We start from the raw sequence: 16281 nt of genomic DNA on the forward strand, positions 1-16281 counted from the left end.
AGTTACAGTCATACTGCCCTACCCCGTGGCAATATATCCGCTCCCCCCAGTTACAGTCATACTGCCCTCCCCCGTGGCAATATATCCGCTCCCCCCAGTTACAGTCATATTGCCCTCCCCCATGGCAATATATCCGCTCCCCCCAGTTACAGTCATACTGCCCCCCAGGGTAATATCTCTGCTCCCCCCAGTTACAGTCATATTGCCCCCCAGGGCAATATCTCTGCTCCCTCCAGTTACAGTCATATTGCCCTCCCTCATGGCAATGTCTCTGCTCTCCGCAGTTACAGTCATATTGCCCTCCCCCGTGGCAATATATCCGCTCCCCCCAGTTACAGTCATACTGCCCTCCCCCATGGTAATATATCCGCTCTCCCCAGTTACAGTCATACTGCCCTCCTCCGTGGCAATATATCCGCTCCCCCCAGTTACAGTCATACTGCCCTCCCCCATGGTAATATATCCGCTCTCCCCAGTTACAGTCATACTACCCCCCAGGGTAATATGTCTGCTCTCCCCAGTTACAGTCATATTGCCCTCCCCCATGGCAATATATCCGCTCCCCCCAGTTACAGTCATACTGCCCTCCCCCATGGTTATATATCCGCTCTCCCCAGTTACAGTCATACTGCCCCCCAGGGTAATATCTCTGCTCTCCCCAGTTACAGTCATATATCCCTCCCCCATGGCAATATATCCGCTCCCCCCAGTTACAGTCATACTGCCCCCCAGGGTAATATCTCTGCTCCCCCCAGTTACAGTCATACTGCCCCCCAGGGCAATATCTCTGCTCCCCCCAGTTACAGTCATATTGCCCTCCCCCATGGCAATGTCTCTGCTCTCCCCAGTTACAGTCATACTGTCCTCCCCCATGGCAATATCTCTGCTCCCCCCAGTTACAGTCATACTGCCCTCCCCCATGGCAATATCTTCGCTCTCCCCAGTTACAGTCATACTGCCCTCCCCCATGGTAATATATCCGCTCTCCCCAGTTACAGTCATACTGCCCCCCAGGGTAATATCTCTGCTCCCCCCAGTTACAGTCATATTGCCCTCCCCCATGGCAATATCTCCGCTCCCCTAGTTACAGTCATACTGCCCTCCCCCATGGCAATATCTCTGCTCTCCCCAGTTACAGTCATACTGCCCTCCCCCATGGCAATATATCCGCTCCCCCCAGTTACAGTCATACTGCCCTCCCCCATGGCAATATATCCGCTCCCCCCAGTTACAGTCATACTGCCCTCCCCCATGGTAATATATCCGCTCTCCCCAGTTACAGTCATACTGCCTCCCAGGGTAATATCTCTGCTCCCCCCAATTACAGTCATACTGCCCCCCAGGGTAATATCTCTGCTCCCCCCCCCAGTTACAGTCATATTGCCCTCCCCCATGGCAATATATCCGCTACCCCCAGTTACAGCCATACTGCCCTCCCCCATGGCAATATATCCGCTCCCCCCAGTTACAGTTATACTGCCCTCCCCCATGGTAATATATCCGCTCTCCCCAGTTACAGTCATACTTCCCCCCCATGGTAATATCTCTGCTCCCCCCCAGTTACAGTGATACTGCCCTCCCCATGGCAATGTCTCTGCTCTCCCCAGTTACAGTCATACTGCCCTCCCCCATGGCAATATCTTCGCTCTCCCCACTTAGTCATACTGCCCTCCCCCATAGCAATATATCCGCTCCCCCCAGTTACAGTCATACTGCCCTCCCCCATGGCAATATATCCGCTCCCCCCAGTTACAGTCATACTGCCCTCCCCCATGGTAATATATCCGCTCTCCCCAGTTACAGTCATACTGCCTCCCAGGGTAATATCTCTGCTCCCCCCAATTACAGTCATACTGCCCCCCAGGGTAATATCTCTGCTCCCCCCAGTTACAGTCATATTGCCCTCCCCCATGGCAATATATCCGCTACCCCCAGTTACAGCCATACTGCCCTCCCCCATGGCAATATATCCGCTCCCCCCAGTTACAGTTATACTGCCCTCCCCCATGGTAATATATCCGCTCTCCCCAGTTACAGTCATACTTCCCCCCCATGGTAATATCTCTGCTCCCCCCCAGTTACAGTCATACTGCCCTCCCCATGGCAATGTCTCTGCTCTCCCCAGTTACAGTCATACTGCCCTCCCCCATGGCAATATCTTCGCTCTCCCCACTTAGTCATACTGCCCCCCCCCATAGCAATATATCCGCTCCCCCCAGTTACAGTCATACTGCCCTCCCCCATGGCAATATATCCGCTCCCCCCCAGTTACAGTCATACTGCCCTCCCCCATGGCAATATCTTCGCTCTCCCCACTTAGTCATACTGCCCTCCCCCATAGCAATATATCCGCTCCCCCCAGTTACAGTCATACTGCCCTACCCCATGGTAATATATCCGCTCTCCCCAGTTACAGTCATACTGCCCCCCAGGGTAATATCTCTGCTCCCCCCAGTTACAGTCATATTGCCCTCCCCCATGGCAATATCTCCGCTCCCCTAGTTACAGTCATACTGCCCTCCCCCATGGCAATATCTCTGCTCTCCCCAGTTACAGTCATACTGCCCTCCCCCATGGCAATATATCCGCTCCCCCCAGTTACAGTCATACTGCCCTCCCCCATGGCAATATATCCGCTCCCCCCAGTTACAGTCATACTGCCCTCCCCCATGGTAATATATCCGCTCTCCCCAGTTACAGTCATACTGCCTCCCAGGGTAATATCTCTGCTCCCCCCAATTACAGTCATACTGCCCCCCAGGGTAATATCTCTGCTCCCCCCCCAGTTACAGTCATATTGCCCTCCCCCATGGCAATATATCCGCTACCCCCAGTTACAGCCATACTGCCCTCCCCCATGGCAATATATCCGCTCCCCCCAGTTACAGTTATACTGCCCTCCCCCATGGTAATATATCCGCTCTCCCCAGTTACAGTCATACTTCCCCCCCATGGTAATATCTCTGCTCCCCCCCAGTTACAGTGATACTGCCCTCCCCATGGCAATGTCTCTGCTCTCCCCAGTTACAGTCATACTGCCCTCCCCCATGGCAATATCTTCGCTCTCCCCACTTAGTCATACTGCCCTCCCCCATAGCAATATATCCGCTCCCCCCAGTTACAGTCATACTGCCCTCCCCCATGGCAATATATCCGCTCCCCCCAGTTACAGTCATACTGCCCTCCCCCATGGTAATATATCCGCTCTCCCCAGTTACAGTCATACTGCCTCCCAGGGTAATATCTCTGCTCCCCCCAATTACAGTCATACTGCCCCCCAGGGTAATATCTCTGCTCCCCCCAGTTACAGTCATATTGCCCTCCCCCATGGCAATATATCCGCTACCCCCAGTTACAGCCATACTGCCCTCCCCCATGGCAATATATCCGCTCCCCCCAGTTACAGTTATACTGCCCTCCCCCATGGTAATATATCCGCTCTCCCCAGTTACAGTCATACTTCCCCCCCATGGTAATATCTCTGCTCCCCCCCAGTTACAGTCATACTGCCCTCCCCATGGCAATGTCTCTGCTCTCCCCAGTTACAGTCATACTGCCCTCCCCCATGGCAATATCTTCGCTCTCCCCACTTAGTCATACTGCCCTCCCCCATAGCAATATATCCGCTCCCCCCAGTTACAGTCATACTTCCCTCCCCCATGGCAATATATCCGCTCCCCCCCAGTTACAGTCATACTGCCCTCCCCCATGGCAATATCTTCGCTCTCCCCACTTAGTCATACTGCCCTCCCCCATAGCAATATATCCGCTCCCCCCAGTTACAGTCATACTGCCCTACCCCATGGTAATATATCCGCTCTCCCCAGTTACAGTCATACTGCCCCCCAGGGTAATATCTCTGCTCCCCCCAGTTACAGTCATACTGCCCCCCAGGGTAATATCTCTGCTCCCCCCAGTTACAGTCATATTGCCCCCCAGGGCAATATCTCTGCTCCCCCCAGTTACAGTCATACTGCCCTCCCCCATGGCAATATCTTCGCTCTCCCCAGTTACAGTCATACTGCCCCCCAGGGTAATATCTCTGCTCCCCCCAGTTACAGTCATACTGCCCCCCAGGGTAATATCTCTGCTCCCCCCAGTTACAGTCATATTGCCCCCCAGGGCAATATCTCTGCTCCCCCCAGTTACAGTCATACTGCCCTCCCCCATGGCAATATCTTCGCTCTCCCCAGTTACAGTCATACTGCCCCCCAGGGTAATATCTCTGCTCCCCCCAGTTACAGTCATACTGCCCCCCAGGGCAATATCTCTGCTCTCCCCAGTTACAGTCATACTGCCCCCCAGGGCAATGTCTCTGCTCCCCCCAGTTACAGTCATACTGCCCTCCCCCATGGCAATATCTCCCCTTACCCTTTTAGATTTACTCAATAGAATGACAGAGGGTATTTCCATCTTAGTAAATGCTGCCTTATCTCTTTCATTGGCAGTTTGTTTGATCCTTCTTCTGTACATTGCCCTGTGGGTTTAGTGATTTCATCATGGATTTCATAGAGTAGGTTTTTGTTTAGTATTTATAGCCATCGGGGACATGGTGACCCTCATTACTCTTTGTTCTCAGACTGGTTATTATCTCATCACGTGCAGAGCCCAAGGCCGTAACAAAGCCGCCCAAAGCTGGTGCCATATTTATCTTATTCTTAAGAGAACTTCTGTTTTTTTTATCACCCACTTTAAACTCAGATTGTAAAGTTATACTTTATAGGGAAAGTCTAAGCACCATAACCACTACAGCCTGTGGTAGTTGTTATGCTGCTGTTGGGTTTTAGGCACGGCCCCTCAGTTCTGTGTTAACCCATTTTCAGGGGAAGTCTCTTTGTTTGCTCTATTGGAAATGCGTAATTTCATTATCAGTTTTAGCCGGATGTGGACAGCATTGTCCCCTGCATTCTGCGCACTTCATCAACGTGATCATTGTTTTTCCCCATACTGAAGCATTTCTCCTCTTCACCTAGGTCATCCGGATTATGTCATCCCTCTTGTTTTAACCTCTAAGACACAAGAGATCTTTAACTGTAAGGTTGATGAAGATATCACTCCTGACAAACCTTTTAAACTCTTAAAGAAAGATGAAATTCTTAATGACATTAAAGCAAGGGCCGCTGTGTCCGATTTCCACCCATTTAAAGCCCTTGTTGTGGTAAGTACTATGTTGGTTCCTCCTGATTCCATATTCCTTATGGGGTTTTACGGGTTTTCCTATAGGGATTCAGTTGGCTGAAGGGTATTTAAAACAAGCAGCCAATCAGGGGAGAGGAGCAATGAATCCTCTATGAGCTATGTTTTGCGACCCTATCAGTCGTACTACCACCAGCAAAGGGCAGAAATTTAAGGTAGATTTAAGGCTTTGAACATTTCAACATTTTAGGTTTGATTGAAGTTTTTTGCTATTATTACTACTCGTAAAATGAGCCAAATCCTGGCCTGATTTCTCAATTCCCTTTTTTAATCTACTCCAATCCAAGTCCTGATTGTGACAACGTTCCATTAATGAATGAAATAGCTGATTATTTTATATCAGGAATGAGTTAATACTACTTCTAACCCCTTAACCCCATCCTTATTCTGAGTTCTGATTCATATTCCTACATGTGATTGTTAAGTAATCAATTTCTAATCCTATTTCTGATATTCAATTCCAAACCTTATGCTTAATCCTAACATTAAATCAGAATTAAAATCCCGCAATAAATCTGTGGGCGCTATATAAATAGTAGTAATAATAATAATAATGTCATCCCAGCTCTGATTTAAAATCCCACTTCTATTTCATAAATCCATTTCCTAATCCTAAACCGGATTCTTATTCACAGTCGTACAGTCTGCCTTCATATGTCTTGGTTTTTGACCATCGTTAACTCGTCATTTCTCTTTACGTTGCAGGAATATCCTGGAGAGCAGATTCTGCTAGTCCTTGATAGAGAATTTAAATACGGCCAGAATTTCTATCTAGTATCAACCGAAGAAGCCAAGGAGAGCATTCTCCACGTGAGCTGGAAATCTTATTGCTAATGTTTTTGTGCTATATATTTATATGTTATAGCGCTAGAAAGCGTTTGACACACTCCGTGTGGTCGTGGATTTGCAACAGAGCCCTGTGATTGTCTTGTGATTGTCCTAAGAAATAATCTTATAGCTTGGGCCATTAACCTCCTTGTTTGATAAACTTACAGTTACGTCTCCCATTCTGTAACTTCATGTTAGATAATCCCAATACCCAAATGCTTTACAGAAGTCATTCATACCTATGTTGTCATCCTCCATGGCAATTTAGGACTAACTTGATTTCACGTGACACTGAGAAGGCATAGTAGGTTTTTAGTCTTTGTTGCCATAGCAGCAGTGAGCCCATTCAGGAAGTAATACAATGTGTTTGTTTGGCATTAGTGTCACTGGGAGGACGCACCGCACTGACTCTTTTCCATTGTCTTATAGCCTCCAGAAGGCACAACTGATGAAGATGAAGGAGATGAAGAACTTTTTGATGAATATGTTCCTCACCCTCTTATCCTCAAGCCGTGGATCTCACTGGGAAGTGAACTGGAAATTGAAGAAGAGTCCGTGAACGAGCGTCAACCCAAGGTCTTCAGTGAGCCCTAAAATATCGTGCATTACCAATAATGCTTTATTCAATATACAGAAAATTGGAGTGAATTGAAAGCAAATAGCTGAATCCCTGTTTTGAGTTAATACATTGTTTTCACACAGAAAGCATTTTTCTTATTGTACAAGGGCAAAAGGGATGTGATCTAGCCAATCTGTGCCCTATTCCTAGGAATGCTGGAAAGCACATTGAGTGAGCCTCACAGATTTGACATGTGCAGTTGGAAGACCTGTTCACCTTGTAACATCCCGACATGGGGAGTCTGATCTCATCCCGACAGGGGGAGAAGAGAGGGAGTGTGATCACATCCCGACAGGGGGAGAAGAGAGGAAGTGTGATCACATCCCGACAGGGGGAGAAGAGAGGGAGTGTGATCACATCCCGACAGAGGGAGAAGAGAGAGTCTGATCACATCCCGACAGGGGGAGAAGAGAGAGTCTGATCACATCCCGACAGGGGGAGAAGAGAGGGAGTCTAATCACATTTGTGTTTTCAATGGATCACGTTTTAAATGTTATCCTAATATTTTCCAAAGAAAAAGGACCCGTTTAAGTATTTTGGTTTAATGCTGTGATTGGAGGAGATCGCCTGGGTATTTCTATATGAAAGTACCATATAGTCTATTATATATGAAACCCGTAACAATCATTAGAACAACTTCTAATCTGCTCATTTTTGTGAAGTGCTGATTTTTTTTTGTTTTTTTTTTTTGCAGATAAAATATCTGATTTCCCGGATTCACAGAGAGTTTGGTTCTCCTGTCACTTTCGGTGATCGCAATGCATCTGAGGTGAGAGACGGGTACATTGATTGTGCGTCATACCAAGACAAGCGTTTCAGTATCCAGTATAAGGAACGGGATGCAGGAATCCAGGCGATAGCCAGTATACAGAATCAGAGCACTCAGACCAAGTGGTGAGAAAACTACTAATTTAATCAAAGCATAAAACTGTGTGAACCCTGGATTTTAAGGTTACAAAACCGTTGTCCCCTGCATGTGTGTATTTAAGATGGCTTTAGCTCCTAACCATACATGCGTGGTTAAGATGGCTGGCTGGTTAAGATGGCCGCTCTGGCTGCTAACCATACATGCGTGGTTAAGATGGCTGGCTGGTTAAGATGGCCACCCTGGCTGCTAACTCTACATGCATGGTTAAGATGGCCGCTCAGGCTGGTTAATATGGTCGCTCTGGCTGCTAACCAGGGCCGGCCTTAGGCCTTTAGGCACCCTGTGCGAAAAATCTTCACAGCGCCCCCCGTCATCATCCATGTATAGTGTATGTGTATAGGAGTGTAGTGATTGTATGTGGGATTTATTAAATTAATAATGATTTAAAACCATATATTCATTCCTCCTTCCCTGTTGTTACCTAGTTGGGAGAGGGGCATGCTGATCTGTATCTGGTCTGCCCCTCCACTGGGTACAGACCATGCGTAACTGTCTCGCAAGCTCCAGGGACTTGCAGAGTCCTGTGGTAATCTGCGGCAGCGCTCTGATTATCCCGAGCTACGTATGGTCTGCAGCCAACAGAAGTGCCAGACTGCCTCCCCGACATTACAGAGGAGCAGACTAAGTATGTCACATAATACTGTGAGTGGTTTTGCTTTGGAGCTCTGGATTATACTTATTTACCTTAACTACTTTGGAATAAACATTTTTTATAATGGGCTTCTTCTCCAGAGCTCCACAACAATAAAACTCCCAGTAATGTGGAGCTCTGTGACAAGATCATAAACTACACAACAATACAACTAATATCTATTGTCTATTGGTGTATCACCGAGCTCCCTAACTATAAAACACAGAGTAATGTGCATTTTATATACCAGAGCTCCACTGTAATACATCTCACCATACAGGTGATACTCGAGAAAATTAGAATATCGTGCAAAAGTTCATTTATTTCAGTAATACAACGTAAAATCTCTATATGAGATAGACACATTACATGCAAAGCAAGATAGTTCATGCCATGATTTGTCACAAGTGCGATGATTATGGTTTGCAACTCATGAAAATCCACAATCTCAGTAAATTAGAATATTGTGAAAAGGTGCAATATTCTAGGCTCACAGTGTCCCACTCTAATCAGCTAAGTAAGCCATAACACCTGCAAAGGGTTTCTAAACCTTTAAATGGTCTCTCAGTCTGGTTCAGTAGGAATCACAATCATGGGGAAGACTGCTGGCCTGACAGTTGTGCAGAAAACCATCATTGACACCCTCTATAAGGAGGGAAAGCCTCAAAAGGTAATTGCGAAGGCAGTTGAATGTTCCCAAAGTTACATAGTTACATAGCTGAAAAGAGACTTGCGTCTATCAAGTTCAGCCTTCCTCACAATTGTTTTTTGCTGTTGATCCAAAAGAAGGCAAAAAAAAACAATTTGAAGCACAATTTTGCAACAAGCTAGGAAAGAAAAACCTGCCCACACTGCCAAAAGCACCAAAGCCTGGTTCAATGACCGTGGAATTACTGTGCTTGATTGGCCAGCAAACTCGCCTGACTTGAACCCGATAGAGACTGAACAATGCAGAAGAGCTGAAGGCCGCTATTGAAGCATCCTGGTCTTCCATAACACCTCAGCAGTGCCACAGGCTGATAGCTTCCATGCCATGCAGCATTGAGGCAGTAATTGCTGCAAAATGGGCCCAAACCAAGTACTTAGTCCATATGCATGCTTATACTATTCAGAGGTCCGATATTGTTCTATGTACACTCCTTGTTTTATTGATTGCATGTGATATTCTAATTTACTGAGATTGTGGATTTGGGGTTTTCATGAGCTGTAAGCCATAATCATTGCACTTATGACAAATCACGGCTTGAACTATCTTGCTTTGCATGTAATGCGTCTATCTCATATATTAGTTTCCCCTTTTACATTGCATTACTGAAATAAATGAACTTTTGCACAATATTCAAATTTTTCGGGTATCACCTGTAATATGATTGTAACTGGCTGTTTTGGGAGTAGCCGGGTTGGAGCCCAGTTGAGGGAATGGCGTAGTAGGCTCCCCACTTTGAACTCGGTACTGACAGGCCGTCTCCCCTTTGGATGAACCTCCCTGCTGTCGGGGGACAGGGCCGACCATCCCTTGCCCCTGGGAGGCATATGCAGAGACCACGGTCCCATCTGCACTGGTGTGGGGCTTATCATCTCCCCTTGGTGGCTAGGCTGCCGCTGGGGAGAGGAGGTAACAAGTTCCTCTCCCTTACCCACTTTCTGTCGCTGGGGGGAGGGGGTGACAAGCTCCTCTCCCTGACTCTCTCTCTGCTGATGGAGGGGGTGACCAACTGTCTCCCCTTTCAATATATTGTCGTGCTGTTGTGGGGCGAGACCAACCGCCTCATCTGCCCCATCTGGGAGAATAGGGTCTCCCCTTTGTGAGTTAAGCTGCCGCTGGGGAGAGGTGGTAGCAGGTTCCTCTCCCTGATCCTCTCTCTGCTGGTGGAGGGGGGAAGGACGGCACTGCTGATGGGGAGGAAGGACGGCACCTCCAGCTCCCTGTAACACACACTGCCGCTGGGGAGGAAGGACGGCACCTCCAGCTCCCTGGGACTCACACTGCTGCTGGGGAGGAAGGACGGCACCTTTGGCTCCCTGTAACACACACTGCCGCTGGGGAGGAAGGACGACACCTTCAGCTCCCTGGGGTACACACTGCCGCTGGGGAGGAAGGACGACACCTTCAGCTCCCTGGGGTACACACTGCCGCTGGGGAGGAAGGACGGCACCTTCAGCTCCCTGGGATACACACTGCCGCTGGGGAGGAAGGATTGCACCTTCAGCTCCCTGTAACACACACTGCCGCTGGGGAGGAAGGACGACACCTTCAGCTCCCTGGGATACACACTGCCGCTGGGGAGGAAGGACGACACCTTCAGCTCCCTGTAACACACACTGCCGCTGGGGAGGAAGGACGGCACCTTCAGCTCTCTGTAACACACACTGCCGCTGGGGAGGAAGGACGACACCTTCAGCTCCCTGTAACACACACTGCCGCTGGGGAGGAAGGACGACACCTTCAGCTCCCTGGGGTACACACTGCCGCTGGGGAGGAAGGACGGCACCTTCAGCTCCCTGGGATACACACTGCTGCTGGGGAGGAAGGACGACACCTTCAGCTCCCTGTAACACACACTGCCGCTGGGAGGAAGGACGGCACCTTCAGCTCCCTGGGGTACACACTGCCGCTGGGGAGGAAGGACGGCACCTTCAGCTCCCTGGGATACACACTGCCGCTGGGGAGGAAGGACGGCACCTTCGTCTCCCTGTAACTCACTCAGCCGCTGGGGTATCTCCCCCCTGGCCAAATCTGCTAGGAATTGCAGGTACTCTCCTATTATTTTCTTGACATGCTGCACGGATCTCTCCGAGGGGTTGGGTCCATAGTAAACCAGCAGCCTTTTCAGCATAGCGTCAAACTCCTCCTGAGTGTAGCTGGGCGCCATGCTTGCTCTGCTGAAGTTGGTTCTTTTGTAGATAGGGGTGCTGTACGTGTACTAGCGTTACCCTCAATTTGTAAATCCAGGGAATGATGTTACCTTGTAGCTGTCCTTCTGGGCTGTGGGAATGATCCCGTCGCTTGCTACCAATTGTAACGGACCGTTTTGCTCACCAGAGGTTAAAAACCGTTTAGGCGATATTCCCCTTTCCAGATGCACAGGCAGCTACTGTAAGCACCAATCTCCCGAACTGCAATCTCTACAAATCCTGGAAACAGCCAAACAGGAAAACCATACGAAAGGGCTACACTCCTGGCAGTCAGCATACAATCCAATTCCCCCAATAACGAGACGACACTTTGTTTTGAGGGTTAAGCAGAATCTGACTGTCCTGGCACATACACTTTTATTCCCAATCCACAACCACAGTACAACCCACACAGAACAACCAATTATTCCGTACAATACACACAGACACTCCCACACAAAATCCTCCCGTCTGCCTGTGATATGATTACTGAACACAATGGGTAATCTCATTATCACAGGCAGAGGAATACAGTTTTTACACAATATTTATAACTTCTAAAATGTACATGTCACAAACATAAAACATACATTTTCATAATCAGCATGCGAGAAATAAACACATACTCAAAAATCAGGGCAATCGGTTCAGGGGTTAAAAAGTTAGATGGAAATCCTTTATGACTGAATGAAGCATGGCTTTTCTGCCCAAAACCAGTTCCACAGAGTCCTCTATCCTGGAGATAATTGAGAAGTAATCCAATTATCTCCAAGGACAGAGGCAAAACTCCATTAAGCACATGGCAGTAAAATACACAAGGTTACATTTATTACATAAAATACAGACATTCTACCTATCCCCAGATAGCTTAGATCTGAGCCAGTGGCGTACATACCAGGGTCGCAGGGGTCGCGGCTCTGACCGGGCCCGGCCCACCAGGGGGCCCGGCCGCCCTGCGACTCAGGTATGTACCCACAGGGCCAGCCTCTTCTGCTGGGGGGCCCAGGAGCCGGCCACATCCGGGCCCCCCGAGGCTGGCCCTGCTGTCACCCGGCTGGCTGGCGGGCGAGCGTCATCTTCCGGCTCTGGCATCAGTACGCGGCGCGCGAGGGAGCTGAAGAGGGAGCACCCAGGGGACAGTGCTCCCTCGCGCGCCCGCCAGCCAGCCGGGTGACAGCCTGGCCAGCAACACCACTGGACCCCAGGGAATCCCCCCAGCTCTCCCACAGGTAAGGGGATTAAAAAAAAAAACAAAAAAAACTTTGAGTGTGTTAGTGTGAGTGAGTGTGTTAGTGTTAGTGAGTGTGTTAGTGAGTGTGTTAGTGTTAGTGAGTGTGTTAGTGTTAGTGAGTGAGTGTGTTAGTGAGTGTGTGTGTGTTAGTGAGTGTGTGTGTGTGTGTGTGTTAGTGAGTGTGTGTGTTAGGGAGTGTGTGTGTTAGGGAGTGTGTGTGTTAGTGAGTGTGTTAGTGTTAGTGAGTGTGTGTGTTAGTGTTAGTGAGTGTGTGAGTGTTAGTGAGTGTGTTAGTGAGTGTGTTAGTGAGTGTGTTAGTGAGTGTGTGTGTTAGTGAGTGTGTTAGTGAGTGTGTGTTAGTGTTAGTGTTAGTGTGTGTGTTAGTGTTAGTGAGTGTGTGTGTTAGTGTTGGTGAGTGTGTGAGTGCTAGTGAGTGTGTGTTAGTGTTAGTGAGTGTGTGTGTTAGTGTTACTGTGTGTGTTAGTGTTAGTGAATGTGTGTGTTAGGGTGTGTGTTAGTGAGTGTGTGTGTTAGTGAGTGTGTGTGTTAGTGAGTGTGTTAGTGTTAGTGAGTGTGTTAGTGTTAGTGTTAGTGAGTGTGTGTATTAGTGTTAGTGAGTGTGTGTGTGTGTTAGTGTTAGTGAGTGTGTGTGTTAGTGTGTGTGTCTGTTACTGAGAATGTTTGTGTGCGTCTGTCACTGAGTGTGTGTCTGTCAGTAAATGTGTGCGTCTGTTCATGAGAGTGTGTGTGTGTCTTAAGCACTTACCTTTCTCCAGCGCCGGACTCCCTTAACGCTGGGGATCTCTCCGTCCCCATCCGCCTCTCAGCTCCGAATGCACATGCGTGGCAAGAGCCACGCGCGCATTCAAACCGCCCATAGGAAAGCATTACTCAATGCTTTCCTATGGACGTTCAGCGTCTTCTCACTGTGATTTTCACAGTGAGAATCGCAGAAAATCCTCTAGCGGCCGTCAATGAGACAGCCACTAGAGGCTGGATTAAAGGGAAACTCCAGTGCCAGAAAAACGATCCGTTTTTCTGGCACTGGAGGGTCCCTCTCCCTCCCACCCACCAATCCCCGGTTACTGAAGGGGTAAAAACCCCTTCAGTCACTTACCTGGGACAGCGGCGATGTCCCTCGCCGCTGTCTCCGCCTCCGCGACGCTCCTCCCAGTGATTGCGTCGGCCGGTGGGCGAGACTGATCTCGCCCGCCGGCCGAGGAGACCTAATGCGCATGCGCGGAAATGCCGCGCATGCGCATTACGTCTCCCCATAGGAAAGCATTGAAAAATCATTTCAATGCTTTCCTATGGGGTTTTGAGCGACGCTGGAGGTCCTCACACAGCGTGAGGACGTCCAGCGACGCTCTAGCACAGGTTTCCTGTGCTAGAACCCAGGAAGTGACCTCTAGTGGCTGTCTAGTAGACAGCCACTAGAGGTGGAGTTAACCCTGCAATGTAATTATTGCAGTTTATAGAAAACTGCAATAATTACAGTTGCACGGTTAAGAGTAGTGGGAGTTGGCTCCCAGACCACTCCAATGAGCAGAAGTGGTCTGGGTGCCTGGAGTGTCCCTTTAACCCTCAGTGAAACATAGCAGTTTCTTTGAAACTGCTATATTTTCAGCTGCAGGGTTAAAACTAGAGAGACCTGGCACCCAGACCACTTCATTGAGCTGATGTGATCTGGGTGTCTGTAGTGGTCCTTTAAGTGTATGTGTTTATGCATGCACTGGCATACATACCGCGGTCGCACGGGTCGCAGCCCTGCGACCAGGTGCCCGCCGCCATGTGTTGCGGTCCCAGCCTGCGCAGATAAGCGCTCGCGCGGGGGGAGGGTGGGAGGGGGGGGCCCCGGATCAGTTTTCGCACCGGGGCCCCATGGGTTGTGTGTACGCCACTGATCTGAGCGCATATTATTACCGGATGGCGCTCAGATCACATACATACAGTTCAATCGCCATGGAGCCAAAGTCTTTCATACAGTCTTTCAGTATACGGCTGGGCTCCATGGCATAGCTATCTGGGGTAGCAAGGCTTTAACAGTCCGCAGAAAGGCACAAACCAGCCTTTCTGCAGGGAAAAAGAACAGGGGCCATAGTCTAAAGGGAGCAGGCGAGCAACCAGGCTTCTCCAGTGCACAGTGGCGAGGTTGGTTCCGCCACAATGATGTAATGTTTGTGTTGTCTGTCTATGTAATAGGTGTGATGACTGTGGGTGATATGTATGCTGTGTGTGATATTTGTAATGGGTGTATTAACTGTGTGTGATATGCGTGTATTGGTTGTATGTGATGTTTGTGCTGGGTTTATTGGCTGTGTGTGATGGGTATTTAATACAGATAAAAATATGTATTACGCCTTTGTGTGAATGTAATGCGCACACAGTCCCATAGTCAGATGCACACAGTTATACATATACACTGTCAAATCCACCACATGCACACAGTCGCAGGCAGATAGTCACATACACAGGATCAGGCAGAAACACACAGGTACAGGCAGCCACACACACACAGGCAGACAGTCACACACACACAGTCACACACTCCCAGGCAGACAGTCATACACACACACACAGTTACACACACAGGCAGACAGTCATACACACAGACACAGACACACACAGGCAGACAATCACACGTAGTTACCTCTGTTCATTATGGAGAAGTGGAGGCAGTGCAGCTCCTGGAGACTGATTGTTGGGGAAGCAGGGACTCCTGGCTCTGGCTGCTAACCCTACTCCCTGTCTGTAAGAGCTCTATACAGCAATTTCGAGCTCCTGTCTTCCTCCATAACCTTCAGCCAGCCACTTGAAGGAATGTTAAATATCTGTTCTATGTCTCCCCCAAACAAACATATTGGAGAGGATATCAGTTTATACAGGGAAACACAAGGGGAGGATAAAACATAACGAGCAATAACAATAATAGGTTTAATAGAATTCTACCCACCCCTGGTACCAGAGTTTCCCATCGAAGTGGAACTTGCAGGACTTAAAGGGGCACTCCAAAATCAATGAATCACTGTTTAGTAGATATACCCCAAATGAAAGCTTGCATGCATTTATTATGTATTTTTCATTATGGTTAATCTAAAATCAGCTTGCAAAACCTGCAGTTCTCTTGTCTGCTGCCTTTGCAACCCTCCTCTTCTAACCCCGTCCAAACGTTCTGTGGCTGTCCAATCACAGACTTCCCAATGCAGGAGTCAAGAGCTCTAAACAATTGCTGCTTCTTGAGGTCAGCTGCATTGAGCTAACGAAACCAGGAAGTAACATTACCTGTTGTCTGTTTGAAAGCCAGGGGGGTGTAACAAGGTGACAATTTCTATTGAAATCTGAACTTTTTGCAAAATGAAAAAATAAAGGGCGCTCTCTCTTTACACGTAAAGCTTTTCAGCAAGATAACGTTGTTTACGGGTCTGGAGTATCGCGTTCAAGGATCTGCTGCTAATGTCTTGGTGCCAAATACCACAGGACTCGATGTGTCAGAGCTGTTTGCCAGCACGATATTAGGCAGGTGGTGACTGATCAGTGGAAGTGTTCGAATACATGGTGATGGCTGTAAAAGGAAACTGTGACTATGAAATAAAGCGAAAAGTGTGTGTAATCTCCAGCAAAGTAATCTTTAATAATAATAATAATAATAATAATAATAATAATAATAATAATAATAATAATAATAATGAATTGTTCTCTTTTCTAGGACGTACCCTAGAAATGCCTGCACACAGTACGAATCTCGCACATTTTCGGAGGAAGAAATAAAGTCTTGTTTATCGTCTGAAAGTCTAAATCAGTTTATTAACTCAGTATCTACACGGTGAGCAGTTTATTAACTCAGTATCTATACGGTGAGCAGTTTATTAACTCAGTATCTATACGGTGAGCAGTTTATTAACTCAGTATCTACACGGTGAGCAGTTTATTAACTCAGTATCTATACGGTGAGC

The 16281-nt window shown here is 48.3% G+C and overlaps 1 protein-coding gene across 1 annotated transcript in view; it reads left to right on the top strand.

Annotated features, from left to right (window-relative positions):
* The first annotated feature begins 4549 nt into the window (after window positions 1-4549).
* The window catches only part of DNAI3 (dynein axonemal intermediate chain 3), a 102919-nt gene continuing 91187 nt past the window's right edge, over window positions 4550-16281 (top strand). The window contains exons 1-6 of the mRNA XM_063427295.1: window positions 4550-4616; window positions 4974-5158; window positions 5902-6006; window positions 6454-6600; window positions 7338-7537; window positions 16035-16151. Coding sequence (XP_063283365.1) covers window positions 4550-4616; window positions 4974-5158; window positions 5902-6006; window positions 6454-6600; window positions 7338-7537; window positions 16035-16151 — 821 coding nt within the window. The remainder of the gene's footprint in view (window positions 4617-4973; window positions 5159-5901; window positions 6007-6453; window positions 6601-7337; window positions 7538-16034; window positions 16152-16281) is intronic.

Source organism: Pelobates fuscus, chromosome 7 (genome assembly GCF_036172605.1).
Source record: "Pelobates fuscus isolate aPelFus1 chromosome 7, aPelFus1.pri, whole genome shotgun sequence".
In the NCBI taxonomy this organism is placed as follows: domain Eukaryota; kingdom Metazoa; phylum Chordata; class Amphibia; order Anura; family Pelobatidae; genus Pelobates; species Pelobates fuscus.